Here is a 21,623-nt window from a genome sequence, read left to right on the forward strand (position 1 = left end):
TGTTCATTAGACTTAGCAGATTTAGTTAACTTATGGGTATCTCACAATGGCCCAATTCCCCCAAGTACACTGATGTCTGGGTGATAAATCATCTCTGTCTGCACACTATAATGAGGTACACTTTTGAAGTGTCATATTTTGCTCTCGATGTATGGAGAGTTGCACCTCCAGGCTTAAATGCAACACAATTAATTATGTTTACATTCTGTAAATGGATTTTAGACTGATATATTTATCTTTATGATGACTACTTTAACATGTCAGGGTTCATACATTTCTCCTTTCAAGCTTGCCATGAAGGGAAAAACGCAGCTTTTGCTGGGGCATCGCCCCTCGAGTTTAACACATGGTCTCTCTGTCACATTCTCTCAGCCAGCCATGATATTGGAAATTATTCAGCATTAGCCTGCACAGTGCCTGGTAGACTTACGGGGTGTTACTCCCTTGCAGCGGGGTGTCACATTCAAATAGAAGTAAATTAGCTGTCACCGAGGCTAGGTTTTGGGAGCTGGCGCTATGCCTCAGAGACAATCCCTTTTCACTGGGTCTCTGCTCACTGCCAAGTCGATGCGAGGCAACAAGTCATTATGGCTGCAAGAAATAAAGAAGCACAATATAATTTGAGTCAAATGGCTTTCTTTATCCGAGGATGAATTACCACCACAGAAATGCACATCAGAGCACCAGAGTAAAATCACCTGCTGTTTGCAGTATTGCTTAAAGAAAGCTGAATGATTTTAGGTACTTGGTTTGAATCTCTGCTTCTCCATCAGCAGACAGTTGCCCTCTCATTATCTACAGGCCAACATCATGTGTGCGGTGCTAGACTCATTACCAGCAGCGAAGCCCAAGGGACACGGCAGATTGGCACAGTCTCCAGACAACAGGGTGACACAGCCTGTCTTTAGGTTTATGTCACAAATTCATCATCCCTCCATTTTATAGAACAATTTGCTGAGGATGATGCTTACATGAATCTCTTAACATTATTTCTTATGCTTTCCTCATCTTTAAAGATTTCTTTTAGTTGATAAAGTGGAGAAAATTATCCCCTTGTGATGTTTTTTGCTCTTTAATTTGACATTAAGTGTCGGAGATAAACACACAGATAGCTAATAAGAGTGCAACATTTATAGAAAAAGGCCCAGAGAGTCTGAAAACTTGTCAATAATCATTAGCAAGAAGCTGAAGAAATAGTATGAGGCTTTAGTGACCCCCAGTGGTCAAACTGAGCAACACAAGCAGCGATTTTATATAGAATACAGTATTTATTATAACAATAAGAGAACAATACTGAGAGAAAGGATGACTTAATTAAGATGGCACTGTGTATACTTTGTATTTAAATTACAAACACATGTAGCTTGACTCACAGTACAACACTGCTGCAATAGACCGCACAATAAGAACATGACACGGCTGCACAGTGAAAATAAAAAGTATCAATATGATGCACACAAGCATAAATAATTCACTGAAAGTACCAGTACGCTGTACAAAATGTTCACATCTGTCACTCTCTATATGACCTGTGTAGTGTTTGAGACAATAAATATTAACAGAAGCACTGACTATGAACAGGGACAATGATGCAGAGCAACACTTCTGTACATCCAACATCCAACCTTCATTCTGCTGCTATCATCGTCTTTAATAATAATAATAATAATAATAATATTAATAATGATGCACCTTCGATATACACTATAAACTTCTTGTCTGATTTCCATTTTATGTTTAACATAAATATCTAGTCTCGTTATTAATCAAGAATTAATCAAACACATTCTGCCCTATTTTCAAGCTAAAGCACTGCACTCCCTCATCCAATATCTTTTTAATCTTTACCTTTAACAGGGGACTCCTTTCCAACTCCAACCACTCTTAATGGTTCACTAAAGAAAGTGAGTAATGCTCAGTGCAACGATTTCAATTCTCTGTGAACTGTACAACACAGTAAAGGGGCTCCTTCTGCTCACTTCTTTAAATGTATTTTTAACTGTATTTTCCGTCCTGTAGCTGGTTCCAAAAAATCCATACACACCTCAACAATGTCCTTAATGGTGACATACTGATTGGCTTTTTTTGATTGATTGTGTACCATTAGCATCTGACTGGCTATGTGCTTTGTATCCCACGTTATACATTCAAATACTTGCACTGTTCATGACGAATAACTCATTGGATCCAGATTTATACATGCTGCCATAGGGTGGCAGCACCAGTCTCCCTAGAGGAGGTCCAGTGTATGTGTGTGTGTCTAGGAGGAGGAGTCCTCCTCCACAGGGTGGAGAGCATGCCTCTTTAGCAGTGTCTTTAGTATCTCCACCTCCCGCTCTGCCTCCTTCAGCTTCCTACGTAGTGTCTCGTTGGCTTTCTGGAGCCTCTGGTTATCCTGGGAAACACATAGTTGATTTGTTTGATGTACAGTATTCATTTATTATGTGCATTTCTAAGAGGGAAAATCAAATTTCACACTCACTGATTCCAGAGATTCATAGTTGGGTTTGTTCTCCTCTTCTGGCTCTTTAGGCTTTTGCGCAACAGACGCTCTGTTCTCCCACTTGGCACAGTGTCGCTGTTTTCTCTGGGGCACCGGGCTGGGACACGAGGGGAGGCTGGGCGCTGCCGGGACCAGCAGAGAGGGCTGAGGGCGGCTGGCCTCGGGGGATGCAGAGGAAAGATGGGGTTCGTCTGTCTGGGTGCCGCTATGGACCCTCCGAGGCCTCACATAGGAGACGACTGGGGAGTCTGGGCTCAAGTCATCAGGCGGGTAGGGGAAAGGACATTCTTCTGAACCTGGAGAGTGGGACATTATCAGTCATTATTTCAAATGAGACAAATGGAAAATGCAGATTCTTAAAGGAGAATAAGCTCACTAGATCTAAGCAATCAACAACCGCAAAACAAAATGACTCAAATTAGAAACAAGTGAAATAAACAATGTGAAAAAATAGCACGTCACAAAGACTCATTTGAAGACGGGCTGTTAATATAGCCCCCGTGTTTTTAAGATGCTTGATGTGTCAATCCACACTAAGTAAAATCGAAAGCTCTTCTGTTCTGAATATAGTGGCTTTCTCAGGGCAGGTGGGTAGTGTTACTGTAAGTGAAACAGTTCCTAATGACAGCTGGAGGGAAATCACCCTGACGGTAGACCCTGTGCTTTACACTTGTTTGCTTTAAGCTGCAGCAAACTAAAGTGTCTTTTATTGTTTTTCTGCACAGTGTGGCGGGCAGTGATTACAGGAAATAACACTGCTTGGTGTTTTTGAACATGTGCCTTAAAAAGTCCCTGCCACCAGATGGCACCTGTCGTGGGGACTTACTGCCATATCATGTGCGAGTTATTATCTTCATATTGTGAGAGTGTGCATCTCTGGGACCTTGTGTAAAAGAAATGTATTTGTTGTGATGAATGAAACTGTGTGAGTGTGGTTATGCTGGTAATGAACCGCCATCACCCAAACCCACCCTCTGAGGTGCCCATGGTGACAGGCGTGGAGCTCGGCGTCGGACTGTCGATGGCGTTGGCCACTTTGGCGTTCTTCTTGCACTCAAACGCCACCTGGTCCTTGCACTGCTTGTGGCAGTTCATCCCACAGTCTGATCGAGCCAAAAGAATGCACGACATGTCAGAACAGGAACTAGTGTTAGTCTAGCATTTACAAACCGACTTTTCTTTGAACGCTATCTCATTTGCAAATGCAACTCTCAGCCCTTTGCATGCTTACTGTCAGGCAAACAAATAGCTCTCAGATCAGTCGAGGGACGGGGGAGGGGGGAAAACTGTGGTTCTGGCTGCGCACTCTTTCTTTTTTTTCATGTGCTGCAAGATTCAGCTAGCTGTGTGCAACACAGAAAACCACACTACTCCGTCTTAAGATAGCTTCATTTCACCTGCTCCCCACAAGACTCTGTGTACCTCTACTCATTTGATACTGACTGACATTTGGCAAAAGATAGACAAGCTTAAGTTGCAAAAGATAGAGTGCAATAAATAATCACCTCTGCATCTGTAGCCTTGCTTGATGACACCCCACAGCTGTGAAGAAGAATAGAATTGTTTTCACATCACTGTACAAAAGCAAAACTTAAACAAGATTACATATTGTTGCAGAATTTTTAGATTGTGACATAGCAGTAAAGCAGTTTCTATATTTTATCATACATTGAGTTTGTGTGGTGACTTACGAATCCTGAGCAGTTGTCACAGAAAGTGGGTTTCATGTAAGTGGTCTCCTGGAAGTTGTGGACAAAGCCAAGACCCAGTTTGGAGCAAATGACACTCGCCCTCATGAAATAGGTGGTGATCTCCTCTCTGCTGATGAGGCCTTCCCTGTTCAAGCACACAAACACACAGTATAATTTAACAGAGGAAATAGAGCTGTAAATGATACAGAATATATACACTTTGACAGATATTTTCAGGTCTTAGCTTAACCTGATTTATTGGTCTGCACCCTCATCTGCCACATGGTTTAAACACTATACCACTTTGTCATTGTGTCATGTGAAAACGGTCTCATCAACTATGGTGGTTTTCAGGTTTATGTCTAAATGAGGGATCACATGCTCTTCTGTGGGTTGTGAGCATCATGTACCACTGGAAGTGCATGAGAAATAAAACAGTGAGTGAGTCGTGGTGGTTATGGTTACTTCTGCAGCTATTTTATGTTTCCTGTTTCTACACTCGTCACTACAAATACCATTTTTTCTTCCTTTCCTCCGAAGTCACAAATGAGCTCAGAGCGTATGTGTGTGCGGCCGTCAAACAAACTCACTTCTCTTTGTCCATGACACAGAAGGAAAACGGAAAGCTAGCTGCAATTTTCTCAAATTCCTCTTGAGAGATGAAGCCGTTCTCGTCGTGATCGTAGTTCTTAAACACGGACTGTGAAAGACAAGAGGCAAACACCATTGTTCCTTGTCTATTAGTACACAATAGCTGCAAGAGCAGGCTGTCAAAATGGCAGCATCCAAAAGAATAGTCACAATGATTGATGGTTATGTAACAGCATTGCTGGGTAGCTATGGGGAGGCTACACTTGAAAAGAGGATGCACTTACGTCCACCATTCTCTGCACATGTTTGCTGATGGTTCGGGGGTCGGGTTTGGGAGCCACTCCTGGGGCCCAGTCCACAACCATTGGAGGTCTAGAGGGGGTGGCTGGCTGATAGAAAATTAATTCGTTGTTAAAAAAAACAAGCCTGAACACGCAGATAAACATGTCAAATATTATCTAAGCGATTCTGTTTCACTAAATCTATAAACAACCTTCAGAAGCAGAAGGAATTCTGGCGAAGGATGATGCTTAGGACATTAATGTATTTCCTCATTTTGGGAAATAGAGTTAAATCAGAGTTTAAAGACTTCTCCTTTCCTTTAGTGTGTTATATATTTTTTGTGCATGTAAAAAGGTCTGCAAAGTTATAAAGCCCAAAGTCCACGCCAAAGGGAGTTACTCTCCCCCACAGAAACACTGCTCTTGAAATGCCTAAAACGCCTTAATTGAAGTCCCGCCTTTTCCTCCGTAACGTGGTGATGTCACCAAGTAACACACTTTTCCTAGAGGCTAGTTTGGCACGCCCTCAAACAAAGCTAGTTAGAGCAGAACTGAAGAGGAATCCGAAGAGTTTGGTTCGGTTGACCAATCACAACAGTAGGCCCATCATGTTTGTAAATAGCTTCATATTTAGCCTACAGACATTAGAGTGGCATTAATCTTCTTATCTCAGTCTCGAAAAGAAAGAGAATATTTCCCAAAATGTCAAACTATTCCTTTAAGCATTACTCAGCTTTTGTTTGAATAATTTGATTTAACTTCTAGCTAGTTAACATGCTAGATGCTTCCCCGTTTCCAGCTAAACTAACCAGCTGCTGGCTGAAGCTTCATGTTTAGTCTACAAACATGAAAGTGGTACCAATCTTTTCATCAAACTCTAACAGTTGTTAACTTAAAGTGTCTGCTTCTATCACTTACAGGTGCTTTACAGTTCCTGGGTTCCCTGGTGTAGGAGAGTTCATAGATCTCATCCTCAGTGTAGTACAGATCCAGGGACAGCTGTAGGGAAGGACAGGACACATGTCAGCACATGAGAGGTAAACAGAATGAGAAAGAGCTCTCTGTATATCTAGATTTTTCTCCTTGAAACATGTTTTGATGAGGGCATTATTAGGTCACAGGGTAACTATTACCGCTTCATGGGCCTTGTGTCGCTCAAGTACGATTAAAACACCGCACACAGATGGCACAACAATATAGCAATCTGAACTCTCTCTCTCATTCACACCCAGTTCGTCACCCACACACTCATAGATCATAGACTCTCATCACACCCACACAAGCGCGGACAATCCACATGCTGTAACGCGCTCATTTGCATCTGTGCTTGCATTCCATACAATCAAGTGAATCACATGAAGCTACATGAATTTGATAAAGAATCTAAATGCAAAGTTGCACTACCGTCAACAGATGGACCAGGTCCTTGTTAGCGTCCAGCCTGGGAGGGATTTGCTGGAGCTGGATCAGGTCATGAATGTGGCTGTAGAGTGCCTGGAGCTTCTGGACATTCACCTTGTTGTCCTCCACATAGTCTGACATGGCCTCGTTGACCGAAATCAGATCTTTCAGGTGGACGCCCAGGATGGGGATTTTAAAACCTGTACACTTGTGGTAAGCTTGTCTATAGTTGTCATAGTTTCTGCAAGAGGACAGCAGGTCTGTCATCTCGTTCAGTACCTGGGGAGGAAATAGATTTTCTTTTTATGAGGATGTTTTGCCTCTATTATCAGCTGGATGTTATGGTGGTATAGTAGGTGTCGTTTACCTTGGTGACCTCATTGGGTACATGTGAGGTGGTGTCCTTCAGTCTGGAGATCGAGCTGTGACAAAGCCCTCCCACCACCGCCATTAGTGTGTTGTAATTGTGTATAAGATGTAGACTCTGACACAAAAAAGCACACATATCAGTCCATCCGCGCACACACTCATAAACACGCACAATTAAGCTTGTTCCAGGTAGCCCTGGTTATATAATCCACAACACTACCGTTACATAAGCCACTTATATTGTTGCCTTTTTCTTACTGCGCTCTGATATCTCACTCTTTTTTGGAAGTGGTTTTTCCCTCTCTTTTCAGTTCTCTAAATTCGTGCTGTCACAGGAGCATTATGGTGTGAAATTCGTTTCCACACCCCTGGGTTTTGAGGTTGACAGCAGTGAGCAGCAGCAGACTGGTGCATTAGTGTAACAGTGCAAGAGGTCCTCCAGAGTACAAGGCTGCCTAACGGCTCCCTGAGGCCGGCGCATTGCTTCTCAGCGGGGCTGCATGCAGCTTCGCATCGGAGTGGTTTTAACAAGCAAGGTCTAAGCTCACGAGTCATTTCTCTCTTTTCCACTTCCACAAACTCCTCGCCTTCTAAGTGTGTTCCACTTGATGACTCCATTAGCTTGCATTCAGTTAATAATTTTCTATTGGTAAAATCTTCGGATACGCTAAAAGCCTGCAGCAGAGCTCTTGAGAATCATTACCAGCTCTCTGTGAATATGCATTATGCAACTGCCAATTATGCAGCACCTATAGTGTGCTGTTTAGAGTGTGGCAATAGACTGTCATTAGTTAGATAAGGCGCGTGGACAATAGCACGTAGATGCAAGCAAAGAGGAAATGTGTTTTCTGCTAAAACCCGGAACAGCAAGTGTAAGAGTAGTAGTGAGGGGTGCATTTAACCACTACCTGTGCCACGTGGATAAACTTAGTGAAAACCTCAGCTCTCAGCTGAGCGGTCGGCCTGCTCAGCACCATCAGCTGAACCCACTGGGAGACACCGTTACACAGGGCGATGGAACGCTCCATCGCAGGGATGTCCTTCATGCAGCAGCTTCGGATATAATTCTGATAGTCTACAAACTGGCAGAGAGAAAGAGAGGAGCATAAAAACTGCTGCATGGAAACTGTGAGGCATTTCCCGTGGAGAGGAAATACCTCAGTTCACAGAGATGCATGCCAAATAAACAGATCATGAACTTGCAAAAGATATACACTCAAATAGTCTTATAGTCTGTATACTCACTGATATCCTGCAGAAGGACTTGAATTCCAGGAAGGTGAGATGCTCCGCCAGCTCACTGGGCTCCAGGTGATCAAACAGAAGAGAGACCTTCCTCTTTTTACTGCTGTTAGCTTTGATCTTCTGGCTGGCCTTCCACGACCAGTCCCGTTCGTTTCTACAACACACCGTCGATCAAGTTAACGTTAACTAATAGCATGTCTTCATAAATTGGAAAATTAAAGCTTTAGACATTGTTGTGTCTATCAGTACTGACTCGTGGTAATGTGGCCCGGCATCTCTCATTATTTTTAATTCTAGTCAAGAAGCGAACACTTCCAAAGATAACAACATGCTGAATTACATGCACATTTTTGACATTTATACATACGTTTCCATCTGACATAATGGTGCAGCCATGAATCACACAGTTTGGATTTGAATAGGGCTGAAATGCTTAGTCGATTTACAGAAAATTAATTGGCAATTTTGATCATTGTTTACATTTTTTAAGTCGTAAAGTAATATTTTAAGTTCCATTTAAAATCATTTTTTTAACCAAAATTTAATTTCACCAATTCAGTGGTTCCAACCTCTCAAATGTGAATATTTACTGTTTTTTTATTGTCTTCTATGATAGTAAATTTAATACCTTTGGATTTGGGGCTGTTGGTCAGACAAAACAAGACACTGAAAGGACATAGATTTGGGCTTTGGGAAATTGTGACAAATGATCAATTGATTGATTGAGAAAATAATGGAATAATGAAAATAATTGTTTGCTGCAGTCCAAGTAGTCAAGTGTGGCATATAGAACACACAAAAGTACTGTATATGTTAGGGGTGTAATTCACAAGTTTCATCACAATACAATATCATAATGATTATTTGGACACCATATTGCCCATTTAACACAATAGGTTACATTTATATCAACTCACAAAAAACAACTAAAATATGATTTGACAATTTTATTACTGGGCTCTTCCAGACATTTAAATGAAAAAGAATCTATTCTTTTTAATAAAAACATTAAAATAGACCTCCTGTTGTTCATTATAAAGTGCCACGTTTCTTATATTTAAGCGCTGTTTGAATGTTTAGGAAGGAGGTGTGCTTGGACTGAAATGGTGACACAGACGTTCCATGGGAATTTCAAAATAAAGGCATATGTTTTCACTTTGTATCGATGATATTGGATCATTCATCATTGAATTGATACATCGATCCTAATCGATCATTACACCCCTAGTATATGTGGTGTAGAACATTGTGAAAAACAAACATTTAATGTAACTTTGAAGCTACATTATCAGCCTCAAAGTTCTACCATTCACAGTTCAAAGTCTGTGTTCTTGATGGTGACTGATTTCAGTATTTTCCGTGACTGAACAAACAACTGAGTGTCATGTAGGCCTAATGTCTCAGTTGCCAGCTGGTCAGAGATTTAACACTTACATCCATTTGGTCTCTAGGAGAGAGCAAAGATGCTCCTGTCCCTGCTCTCGGATCAGCTCCCGGAACTGGTCCAGGCTGTCTGTCATGCTGTGGTGCAACCGGAACATCATCCAGAATTCATGGATCCAATGCCTGCAGGTTAGACATGATACCGTACATGATTGACACAGAACGTACGGTTAAAGTTAGACTCGTAACAGTGGGTCAGTGTGTTAAACTGACCTGATGAGGTAGCATATCCTCTGGCACTCTGTCGGCTGCTCGTTGTCCATCGCCATTTTAAATGTAAAGACTTTGGTTAAGGAGCTGACGTTGACTGATTGTGATTATTAACTTAAGTAAAGTGGGGTTTTATTGCCTGAAAGTTAAAGCTGGAGATTCACATCAGGAGTCAGCAGCGTTTCAGGCTTTTTGTCGGTAAATCTGCTGATCGTCGACATTGTTCGGAACAGTGTGTTTTGAGTAAATACTGAACATATGTTTGATTGGACTGCAGGGTTTCCTTTGCACAAACAACTCATCATTTAAAAACTACAGCAACTAAACTAAAAGGCGAACAGAAGTGGCATTTGGTAATGTGGGAGGAGGCGACTGCATGAAGCAAAACTCTGATGAGCATCACCGAATGAATCATGCTGGCATACAGAAGCAAGTGAATAACAAAATGTACAAAGATAATCAATGCCTCATATACTATGTGGATCAACTGTTGATTAACATGCATTGTTTAGTGGTCAGACTCTAAGGATATCAGCCCATAAGGTTAATATTGTCGCTCTGCCTCTCCATTTTGCTCATGTTGACCACACAAACACGGCCCTATCAATCTATATACAGCACACACAGAAGCCATTCTTATCATATGAAGCAGCTCTTATAAACAGAGTTCTCAATTGGCAGAAATCAGCTTGAAGTGATGCACATAAAAAGGCTAATTGCGTCATGGGAGCAGAAGAACTGCCCACGCAATCCCAAGGCCAGACTGTGATGAAGGCTGTTAATGGCCCCTGTTCCTCTTACCTCATCCTAACCCACACACTGAATTCATTTGATGCATCCTTTTGGGTCTTCGGCTCAGAACGAGAGGGTTAAAAATAGCGGAGGGGCATTCGGCGTTTCATGCTCTGACGTGGGTTCGTGTGAGCACGGGCCTCTTTAAGCAATGGTGTGTTTATATATAGTTGAAGAGGACCTGTATGTGAAAGATGCAGAGGTAATAAACACCTGAAACCCAGAGGCTGCTCTCCGGGGCCAGTAGGCTCCTCTGAGAGGCTTTGTGACGCCACTGCTGTTTCTTGAATGGAAGCCTAGATTACAGGCCCTTCGCTCAAGTCACTACAAAAAAAACAACATGCCTTTTTATAGTTGTGAAGTGGGGAAAATGAAAGAGACTTAATCAAACATTTTGAAAGAGACCAAATTCACGACGGTAATAGACTCCCTGTTATTGAATGCATGGGATACAAGGCCCAGAGTGAAGGGAATTCACACAGAGAGAGATGTAAAAGGTCTACAGCAACTGACAGCAGGAGTAAACACAAGCTGCCACTTGCCTATCACATTTTGCACTGACAGCTACAGGCTGCATTGTAAGCCAAGTGCAAGCTTGATTGCCCGTTGCTGTTGACAACCAAAGGAAAAGCAGCACACGACAGAGCCAGCGATCTGATCCCGTGTTACATTTGGTGCTCAAAATTGGCCGGTGCATTGTTTGACTCGTCTGCCTGTGTGTTGAGATTGCGGTTATATGGGACTGTCGAAGGATATAGAGTGGTGAGTTTGTCCAGCAGATCACTGGAGGAGATGTGGATGCGGTGCATGGTCAGGGTGATGTTCAACAGGTGGCTGCTCCCACACACACAACCATTGGAGTCTGCAAGACAAAAATGCACACACTTGAATTTACCCTCATTGCTACGAAGTGGAGAAAAAACGAAGACGACATGTCATCCCCTTAAAATAAAAGTTGCATCAGAGGTGACACATGTTGTTAGGATACGGCTAGTGATATTCTATATCTTTCCCATAAAAAAAACAACAATAATGTGTTAGTCCATCTCATATTTAAAAAATCAATCACAAATATATACTTTCATTTTCAAAAAAGGCTAAGTAATTACCTAAAACAGCTGGCCACTGTAATTTTTAGCAAATCTTACTCAAACAGGAGTAAATAATGCTTTTGTTTGGGACTATTTTCAGCTGCGCATTAATCCACATTTCCTACTCTAGTGAGAATTGTCAGCAGCAGCAATGTGGTCACAGTGCCCGTGTTTGTAGTAATGAAGGAACATGTCACCCAGTGGCTCACTGATGTGTAATAGTTTTTGGAATGCAATGGAGGTCTATGGCACAGAAGAATAATCTTGAAATACTTGTTAGTTGAATCAGTTCATTGGTGGTTTTGGTCTTTTCGTTTTGATAATTTGATAAGAAGAAAAATATAGAATATCACAGCCTTAAAGCCTTTACCCACCAGTAAGTTGTTTTTTTTCTTCATGCGTTTAATTTGCACGTCAACATGTTTTTCTGAACTGTTGTTTTTGTCATGAATACTTTCACACAGAATGTGAATATTATATGGCAAAAAAAGTGCCGTAATTTTTTTCCCGAACAAGGTTGATTTTTCTGAGCTTTTGCGCTGGAAATAAAGGTATCAACCAATCACGTTGTGCGGAGCGGTTTGAGTTGCACCTATATTTATAAGTCCGAACCAAGACGGCAAACTTTATTACTCCTTTCAACCTTCACAAAGGCAGCGCATATCAGTCCTTCCGCTCTTACCTTTCACAATAAAAGCCCTAGACATATAATATTCGTAGGCGAGTATTTTGCATTAATTCATCACGCCCCCAGTATTAAAAGGCCTATATCCTTTAATTATAATATTTGGGATTGCAAAATAGATTACATTTTATTAAAGGGAAAATATCAAGAAAAAATCATTTTTTCTGTGCTTGTGCACATATATTTGGGTATCTGGAGTGCCTATCAACCCACAAACTCGGGCTCATTAGAATAAACCGCCCACAGATTGAGAACTACCTTTGCAAAGGTGCACCATATTTTTCTCACAAGCCAATCACAGCAGACAGGACTTTTTCAGGAGGGGTTCTTAAAGAGACAGGCGCTAAAACGGAGTGTTTCAGACAGAGGGTGAATACAGGTATATTCAGACAGACAGTATGAGAAAAATAATGTGTTTTGTGTACATTAAAGCATGTAAACATGTTCTAGTAGAAACACAAAATACAAGTATGAACCTGAGAATGAGCATGATATGTCCCCTTTAAATTGTGAACTAGGTTGAGGACAAGAAAAGAAAGATGTATCTGTTCTCTTAACTGGCTCCTCAACACTGAATAACCCTCAAGTGTTACAGGTGAAAACCACAACATTGATATTTCCATCAAGGGTTAGGTTAACCAGCTAAAACACCAACTGATGCATCCACTGTAATACATTTCGTCATATTATCCACAGACCCCGTTTCTGAAGATTTGCCTTTTCCTCTGATTGTGTGAACCTCTGTGGCTTGCTTGTCTCACTACCTCTTTCGCTTCCTTTTTCCTTGCGTATATATCTCACTTCCTCCCTTTGTGACCAGACCACCTCTTCTTATCTTGGTTGTCTGATGATACCATACGACCGACATCTTGAGACTCACGGAGTGATACATTTTCTTGTCAACCACTTTAAAAAATGAGCCTACATGTGTACAAAATATTACATAACATCACAATGCCAGGTCTGACCTTTAATTGCAAAAAAAAACGCATTTTCCTGCCCACTTAAGCGAAGCAACACACCAATTACCTTAAAACCACTGCAGTGAATTAGTGGATGACATAAAGAGGAAGAGCGTTTAATTTCATCTTTGAAAATATTATCTATATCTCATGGGGCATTTTATTCTGTTTACATCTTCGTCTGACAATCTGTAGATTGAACACTGAAAATGTGAAGAAACATTTGTGAGTTCTTCTCAAGCTGTTTCCCTTTAAGCCTCACCAGTATCTTGACACCATCAAGGACACCAGGCGTATGTGGAACCACTTTTAAACCGTATCACCTTGGAAATACCTCGGACGCCATGGCAACATGTTTTCTAATCTTTGTTATCTGTAAGCAACTCACCGCTCCAGCTGCAGCTGACTAATCCAGCCCTCATACCCTGCATGGGGCGTGTTTCTGTTTGTAACACGCAGCCTCTACCAGCCAAATCCGGTGAATATCAACTACCTCACCAGTCAAGTCAATAAGAGAGTAAAAGGGAGGAGAAGTGAAACAATGTCTAGCATTTAAAGTAACATGGGGGGGTAAAGCAGTAACACATATGTATATAAAGCAACACACACTTCTTCTTCTTATTGACATTTGTGGTAAACTCAGTTATAAGCCTGTTTTACTAATATTATCAACTCACACTGGTAACAATCAGGTGTGAATCAGTGTCAGAAAAGTCAGACCCAAATGCACAACAGGAAGTCGCGACTCTACATCAGGTAAACAATTGCTCCATCCTTTTTTTTCACAACTTTCCAACCACTAACCCTCCCCGTGCAGGGTTAATTGCAAGAGGAAATCCCCTTTGGTCCGTCTGTTCCTGACTGGAAAATTAGGGAAGCTGCCGCCCGCTACAGTGGAACCGTGTGATACTGTATGGTGATAAACACAGCCGAGGGCATGCAGCGCCTGGCCCACTTTTAAGGTTATCTTTGACATCCATCGGCCGCTCCAAACCTGCATGTGGCTTTTCCTTGTTTAGGCAGAGCCTATCAGTCTGGATGGTCTCTTTGTTTTAGAGGAATCCAAATGATGGTTATCTCTCTCTGTACTCTGAACAAACACCTCCATAATAATCAGGACTCACTGTAACTTTATGTTTGATTTCATACTTTAGAGCAGTGATGAGGTACTTGTACTCCTTGAAGCACCACTGCAGTTGCCAGCGGGTACATTAAAAGATTGTAGTTCTAATAATTTTATAAAATTGAAGTTCATGATTTGATTTAAAAAATATAGCCACATATTAGGGGTGGGGGGAAAAAATACACCATAGTATCGCGATATTTTGCCTGGCAATGTTGTATTGATACACGGATGTCAAGTATCAGTCTTTTATTATATAAAGTAATAATCTCTTAACAATCTGGCCGCTATCTGTGTTTCAGAGGTTGTAGCGGGCTCAGTCGTGAAGTGAGAGTGAAGACACTGACATCATATGAAACTAGAAAACCTAAGGAATCGGTAACAACCATGTCATGTTGGCTTGTCGGGAAGGAACGCTAAATAACGCTCCAAAGTTACGCTAAATTTTGTTGAGGAAAGGGGAATTTCAAAGAGGTCCTTTGACCTCTGACCTCAAGATATGTGAATGAAAACTCTGAGATGAACAGAGTGAAACTGTATCTTATTAAATAAAACAGATGTTGACAAACTGCATAACGTGCAGTTGAAAAAAAGATAAATCGCGATATATCGCAATATATCTTATCGCAATACTCAGCATATTGCAAAATATTTAAGATTGTATCGTGACTTTAGTATCATGATAATATCGTATCGCGGGGCCTCTGGTGTTTCCCATTCCATCCACATATTGAGTTAGCTATAACACCTGAGCACCACATGACAAAGAGTGTGTGAAAAGTAGTTAGCAAGTGAACAAAAAAGTGAGCTAAAAGCAGTTGATAAATGGTAAAATAGCTAAAACAATAATGGATAAACCGTTGAAATAGTTAGCCTCACTGTTAGAATCATATTGTTTGATGTCTTATATATTTTATAAAATATATCTAATAAAAAAGAAATCTCATATCAATGAAAATGATATGTAATCAGATTAAGAAAACTAAATGAATTAGTTCGACACTGGGCATGTTCAGAGCGTGCGGCGCGGTGCAGTGTGGTCTAGAGAGAATGATGATGTCAAAAGCTATTGATCCACACCTCACAGCGCTCTGCATTTCAAAGGCTGGTCAGCATCTGAGGACCACTGTTAGCGGGAGCTGACCTTTCGGCTCAGCCAGGCTTGAAGCTGCCATCAGGTAATCCTTCAAATAGCTCTTACGTGCACTCTCACATTTGAAAAGGTGGCAGGACTCGCGGACCTCAGGGGGTTCGCTTGTGATGTGTTCCAGGAGGAGAAGCGGGACTATGTTCCATTTCATCAGGAGAGGCCGCTCAAGGAAAACCCCACACTGTACTCAGCGAGATACCGTCTTGAGCATGTGCTTGTGGATCTCTCATGCTATGATGCCGTACTACAGGGTTCCTTAACTCTTCTTCTCCTGATTAATTCAGTTTCCTTCGTGAATCTGAAATGAGCAGCAGGCTGTCATTACTGCCCGGTTTTACCTCTCCGCGGATAAATGTAGTTATGGGATGTCATTTTATGTGCGGCCCATTGTAACGCCTCTCCATTGCTCTTGCTCCATTTGTGTGTAACCAGGCAACGGCAATTTGAAAAGCTTGTCTCTTCAGAGACGCAATCACCATAACTCTGAGAGCACTCCAGACAACTTGATGAAGCCAATGATCATTGCTTGATTGATCCAGCTACAGCCTACTCAATCACTGCTGTTTTCTTTTTTCATTAATCTTCTATACATCTTGCATACAGTAAAATATTGATACAGACACATACAATGCAGCCTATACGATTGCAGAAACATTAAATCATAATGCATGCAATCATCAAATACTGTTTTCCATCACATGAAGCAAAAAAAAAAATAATCTGACTGACAAGCATCCATAAGACTGATTTCCTCTTCAAAACATAAAATTCAACAGAAATTCAGCTGTGTTAAGAAAATCCGTTTCACTTTCGAATGCCTTCTCATTTTCTATAGAGGCCTGCCCAAACTTGTTGGAGGTTTTGCAGCAACATGCCAGGAGAAGTGTCGGGAAAAACAGAGACTTCTGGGAAACCATAACAGTACGTGATCTCACATGACTTATCAGCTTATTGTTTCTCAATAACAGAGACAAGTTCTGCGGAAAAGCATGTGTCAAACTTAGACAAAACATTCACAAAAGATTGCAGTGTCACACAAACACCTGTGCTCCTACACTGCAGTATTCCACCAAGTAAAACACAACACTAGTGCCAAAGGGTCAGCAGCATGGACTCACCGAAGGACTGCAGACATGCCTGGATGAGCTCCTCCCAGCTCCCCCCTTTGGTGAGGGGACCCAGGGACATCATGGATTTAGCCGGGGCGGGATGGGCCGGGCTGGGTTTGTGGAACCTGTGAGGGCGGCCTGGAGGAGAAACTCCAGACCTGGAGCATCCTGGAGTCACCCTCCTTGAGAAAAACACCAACACAAGAAGAGTGAGTGACAGAAGGGGACAGGAGGACTTGTTGTAATGAAAGTGTGCCTATGAGGATGTATATATACACGTGTTTCAAAACATAATCTTATGAGAACCACAGGTTATGACACATATGAAACAATCTGTTTTATCTCACAAGAAAATTGGAGCCATTGTTTGAATTTAAGAACCTCCCCTAGGAATTTAGCTCTTCATTGTTCTCATTTCCTTCCTTTAATTTGAGGGAAATACCAGTTGATTGCGGACATCCAGTTTAAACTGTTGAGTGACTAGTAAACAAGAAGGAATTTTATAGACACATAAGCAGTTTAAGTGCAGCAGGTCCGAAAAAAACAACAACAGGTTAGACTAAAGAACCTGTGCGTAAAATAATTGGGTAGCTGTTTTTACGCACTAAAATCAGACTGTTTATTAACCACTAAGGGGATTCACTAACACAACTCTTGATGACCAAGTTGCTGTTGAATAAGTGCGCACATTTTCTCAGTAAATATCACTCTTCAGTAAAAAGCACACCAGAAACTCTTCAGTAAAAAACACGAAAAAGATGATCCGACTTACGCTTCATCCTTTCCCTTTTCGTCCGACGTTAAACTTTCGTTTTGGTTGTTCTCTTTTGATTGGCATCCCATGGCGAGGTATTGGGCGACGAGCGGCTGAACCAGGCTGTCCATCTGTGTTCTCCTCGATGGGAGCATTGCATCGCTCTGCTCGGCTCGGATCGGTGCGCCTCCTCCGCGCTCTCAGCAGCATTGTGCTGACTCGTCAATGAGCGTTACACAATTAAGAGTCACCCAGCTTCAGTCTGTGAGTGGGCGGCTGTGGTGCCGATGCTTGTCACTCACACACACACACACACACACACACAGTGGGATCTGTGTCCTTCAACCAGGTGTTACTACGTGCGTCAAAAGTCTTCTTCTTCTTACAGTTTTTTTTTACTTCAAAGAATTACATTGGTGGGTGAAGTCTCTCTTTATAGAGGAAGAACCAACAAAATGAGAAGCAGTTGATCACATTTTACCAGTGGTGGAGGAAGTACTCTTTTTCTTAAGTAAAAATAGCAATACCACAGTGTGAAAATACTCTTGCAAGTAAAAGTCCTGCATTCAAAACTGTAAAAAAAGTACATTAGATAGATAGATAGATAGATAGATAGATAGATAGATAGATAGATAGATAGATAGATAGATAGATAGATGGATAGATAGATGGATAGTAACTTTATTAATCCCGAGGGAAATTCAAGTTTCCAGCATCACAATTCCATAGTGCAAAACATGTTAGCAAAAAGGCAGTAAAAAAGTTAGTAGTGCAAAAAACAAAGTACAAAAAAAATATACCAGATATAAAAATACAAGGAGATGAGGAAAACTGTTCAAACTGAATATAGTGCAGGGTAACAGCTGTGATTAGCATCAGAATATACTTAAAGTACCAAAAGTAAAAGTACTCATTATGCAGAGTTTCCCATTTCAGAAAAACATGATATGACTGCACTATAATAAGTGATGCTTTATTACATCACTATTATTAACACAAATAGTATTGCATCACTATTATAACGCAAATATTATTGCATCACTATTAGTAACACAAATATTATATATATATAATTTCAACTACTTTATATACTGCCGGGTAGCTTAATCCATAATAGTACATCATAATCTATGAGTTGATTTATATTTTCTATTAATAATCTGAATCTGCAAAGTAACTGATGTCAAATAAATGTGGTGGAATAAAAAGTACAATATTAGCTTCTAAAATGTAGAAGTAGACATATTAAGTAGCATAATATGGAAATATTCAAGTAAAGTACATGTACTTCAAAATTGTACTCATTTAAATGTATTTAGTTACATTCCACCACTGCATTTTACTGTCATCTCACTCATTTGAAACTGTACTATATTGGATCATAGATCGTTTCTGCTGTCCCACATCAAATCATATTCAGCAAAAATATCTCACACAAAACCAGACTCCATGTCTCTTTGGGGACATTTTGGAAAATCTGTGGGATGTGATCCCTTTTGTAGTTTACTAAAAACCTTTTTTGTTTGTTCAGTCTGCAGAACAGGAACTGGGTGGACCTTCCTCTACAGATAACAGTGGCTGCAGGTTCCATTAAGGCTTATATGAGGGGGATAAAGTTATTGTACCATACTGTAGGTGGTCCAGGGAGGATGTTTCCTGAAGTCTTTTAACTGCTTTAAGAAGAGTCTTATCACACTTATCTGGGTGGAGAACAGAGCTCTGAAGGGAGAAGAGATTCGTGTAGACATTATGCCAATGAATAACAAGGAAGTTCGTTAACATTTGATAGCTAAAGTGACACCCAAGGGCCATTAAAATATTGATTTAAGGAATTTAATTTGTGATCATGGATTATTCAGTACATTATGATGACTTAAAAACGACATCTGGTGTGTTTAGACATCTGTCCTCAAAGAAGGAATTACATGCCAACACACCAGAGTTAGCAGTAATATATAATGTGAAAAACCTTATATAGGATATAATTGGAAATGCAGTTAATCACAGTTTTTCTTTGACCATAAAACATCAAGTTTAAGCAAAAAGGAATGGGGTTAAATTAGCTCTGGAGCTTTGCCCTTTTTCACTTGACATTAACTGAGCTCAGGAGAAGCAACACACATAATATACTGTAAGGTGCATAATATAAGGTGCATACAGTGTGTGTGATTAAATCAGCTGTGTGCCTCCTGTCCTGCACCCCAGAGCGTCCTCCCTTTGATGAGGTGCTGTCCACAGACGAGCAGCAGCTTGAGTTCACGTGTTTCCACAGACAGAGTGAAGTCATGAGAGCTTGTGTATTAGCAGCTGGCTACTTCTGATAAGATAGCATGTCTGCACCCTTTTCTGTGTCAATGCTGTTATCAGACCAGTTAGTGATGCCTTAAGCCTGCCCCCATGTGGCACATCAAAATCTGATTTTTATTGTCATGACGTTGAGCCCTGTACTGCTGGCAGAAATGAAATAAAAAAATAAATAACAATCGCCACATTTTGTATGATTTGTCAAGAAATGGTGAGGCAGCATACATTACCGTTTGTGGATTGTGTTTTTCTTGTGACCATTGCCTCTTTATGAGTCACCACCCAACCTTAGACCAACAACAAACACTCACCGATAAGGAAACTGAAAGGTAGACATGCACCTCTACTACTGGAGGGACTTGATTCAACTTACTCAAATGTTTAAAAGAAAGAATAGTTTTGGTTTGTTGTTTTCATGTATGTTACTATTGGTCTTATTCTCATGACTTTTACATTTATTTAAAACAAAATCTGCATCTTTATTTGCATATTCTGTTGTAAAGGTCAAATATCAGATTTGTTTCCTCCGCACACCTGGATACAGATCATTTAAAGATGTTCAGGTACCGTCTCAGGCATCAGCCCTGCATGGCCAATTAGTAGTCAGCCAGTCACTGCTGCAGCCGGCAGCATGGTGGTTTCTGTCTTTAGGGTGTAAGTTAAAAGGGCAGTGAAGGATTGCTTGATAAATGATCAAGATATTATTAGAATAGATAAAAAATTTCTGGCCAAAGTGTACTTCTCTAATGATGTACTGTATAGGTCAACACAGGTGACTGACACACTGTGCACAGACAAATGAAAAATTGTCACATGCACAGACTTTGTAATGTGGAGGGAAAATGTATGGCTGCTTTTATGTTAAGTGATTTTATCAGATTGAAAATTGTCAGATTTATAATAAACTCAACTCAGAAGAGTGAAAGAAGAGCAAGTAGCTCAAGAGTTGGGCTGTGACCACCCCCTGCTGGATATTTAGAGTCATCTACTGACCACTCAGGAGCATACTGACCTTTGGTGGATATTGAGAATTAGCTGCTGCAGCACATACAGTATATGAAGAAATAGATCACTCAGATGTTTAAGTGTTAATGTGTAGACCGTAGCCTACTTACTGTATGAGCTCTGCTCCTGTTGTTGTTCCACCACCGTAGTCCCCTTACCAAAAATAAGTTTATTCAAGTGTCCTATTAGTATACTTCTTTTAAACTTAAAATAAGAGAGTATACTTTCAGTTTACTTTTTATGTCTGTATCAGAGATATACTTAACAAAAGTATACACAAGTATACTTGGCTCATACTGTCAAGTATACAGAAAAATCTAAGTATACTTGGCTTATACTGTCAAGTATACAGAAAAATCTAAGTATACTTGGTTTATACCGTCAAGTATACAGAAAAGTCTAAGTATACTTGGCTTATACTGTCAAGTATACAGAAAAATCTATACTTGGCTTATACTGTCAAGTATACAGAAAAATCTATACTTGGCTTATACTGTCAAGTATACAGAAAAATCTATACTTGGCTTATACTGACAAGTATACAGAAAAATCTAAGTATACTTGGCTTATACTGACAAGTATACAGAAAAATCTAAGTATACTTGTCTTATGGGCCTACTTGTACTAAATCTTTTGATCGAGATATACTTAAAGTAAGACTTAAAACAAAAATGTTTGAATCAGTAAACCTTCTTTTGCATTTGTCTATTTATTTGACATTTTCATTTTTAGCTTGACGTGTATCCAATTTAAAGGAGCTTACATATGTTTGTTGAACTGGACTGAACACAACCGTATTGAATACAGTTTGAAACAAGATTCAAGATTCAAGATGTTTATTGTCACGCCGGTTATACAAGTTCAATCGTGTGAAATGCTTTTTGCTGGGAAGCTCCATTAAAATTAATAAGTTA

General features: G+C 40.5%; 1 protein-coding gene and 1 long non-coding RNA gene across 4 annotated transcripts in view; one reads left to right on the forward strand and one right to left on the reverse strand.

Annotated features, from left to right (window-relative positions):
- LOC141783170 (uncharacterized) overlaps positions 1–20,156 on the forward strand; it is a 57,763-nt gene extending 37,607 nt beyond the window's left edge. The window contains exons 2-5 of one of the 2 annotated variants that reach the window (XR_012597221.1): positions 5,987–6,103; positions 9,533–9,653; positions 16,373–16,458; positions 16,600–16,736. This is a non-coding gene — a long non-coding RNA (uncharacterized LOC141783170). Of the gene's footprint in view, positions 1–5,986; positions 6,104–9,532; positions 9,654–16,372; positions 16,459–16,599; positions 16,737–18,931 lie in introns of those variants that run through there. The other variant, XR_012597222.1, reaches the window with a different exon arrangement.
- Positions 1,249–17,697, reverse strand: LOC141783169 (RAS guanyl-releasing protein 1-like). Of its 2 annotated transcripts, XM_074660258.1 has the most exons (17): positions 17,419–17,697; positions 16,656–16,828; positions 11,283–11,388; positions 9,738–9,800; positions 9,516–9,647; positions 8,082–8,235; positions 7,745–7,918; positions 6,835–6,951; positions 6,471–6,746; positions 5,985–6,065; positions 5,070–5,174; positions 4,785–4,894; positions 4,195–4,339; positions 4,009–4,045; positions 3,475–3,606; positions 2,483–2,799; positions 1,249–2,395 (listed from the first exon to the last, which is right to left on the reverse strand). In XM_074660258.1, exons 1-17 carry the CDS (start codon positions 17,553–17,555, stop codon positions 2,261–2,263), a joined length of 2,394 nt encoding a protein of 797 aa, XP_074516359.1. In that variant the 5' UTR covers positions 17,556–17,697; the 3' UTR covers positions 1,249–2,260. The 2 variants fall into 2 exon arrangements, with proteins under 2 accessions (XP_074516359.1, XP_074516361.1); XM_074660260.1 differs by lacking the exons at positions 9,738–9,800; positions 11,283–11,388; positions 17,419–17,697 and having other exon boundaries at positions 16,656–16,771.
- Positions 20,157–21,623: the final 1,467 nt, after the last annotated feature.

Source organism: Sebastes fasciatus, chromosome 15 (assembly GCF_043250625.1).
Source record: "Sebastes fasciatus isolate fSebFas1 chromosome 15, fSebFas1.pri, whole genome shotgun sequence".
Classification (NCBI taxonomy): domain Eukaryota; kingdom Metazoa; phylum Chordata; class Actinopteri; order Perciformes; family Sebastidae; genus Sebastes; species Sebastes fasciatus.

Bases quoted from the DNA above. Each gene is read 5' to 3' on its own strand.
- LOC141783169 (XM_074660258.1), bottom strand. From the start codon at position 17,555: ATGCTCCCATCGAGGAGAACACAGATGGACAGCCTGGTTCAGCCGCTC. The intron at 7,919-8,081 runs GTGAGTATACAG...TCTCTCTGCCAG, and splicing joins AGTCCTTCTGCAGGATATCA to TTTGTAGACTATCAGAATTA. The intron at 4,340-4,784 runs GTGAGTTTGTTT...GTGCTTGAACAG, and splicing joins TGTGTCATGGACAAAGAGAA to GGAAGGCCTCATCAGCAGAG.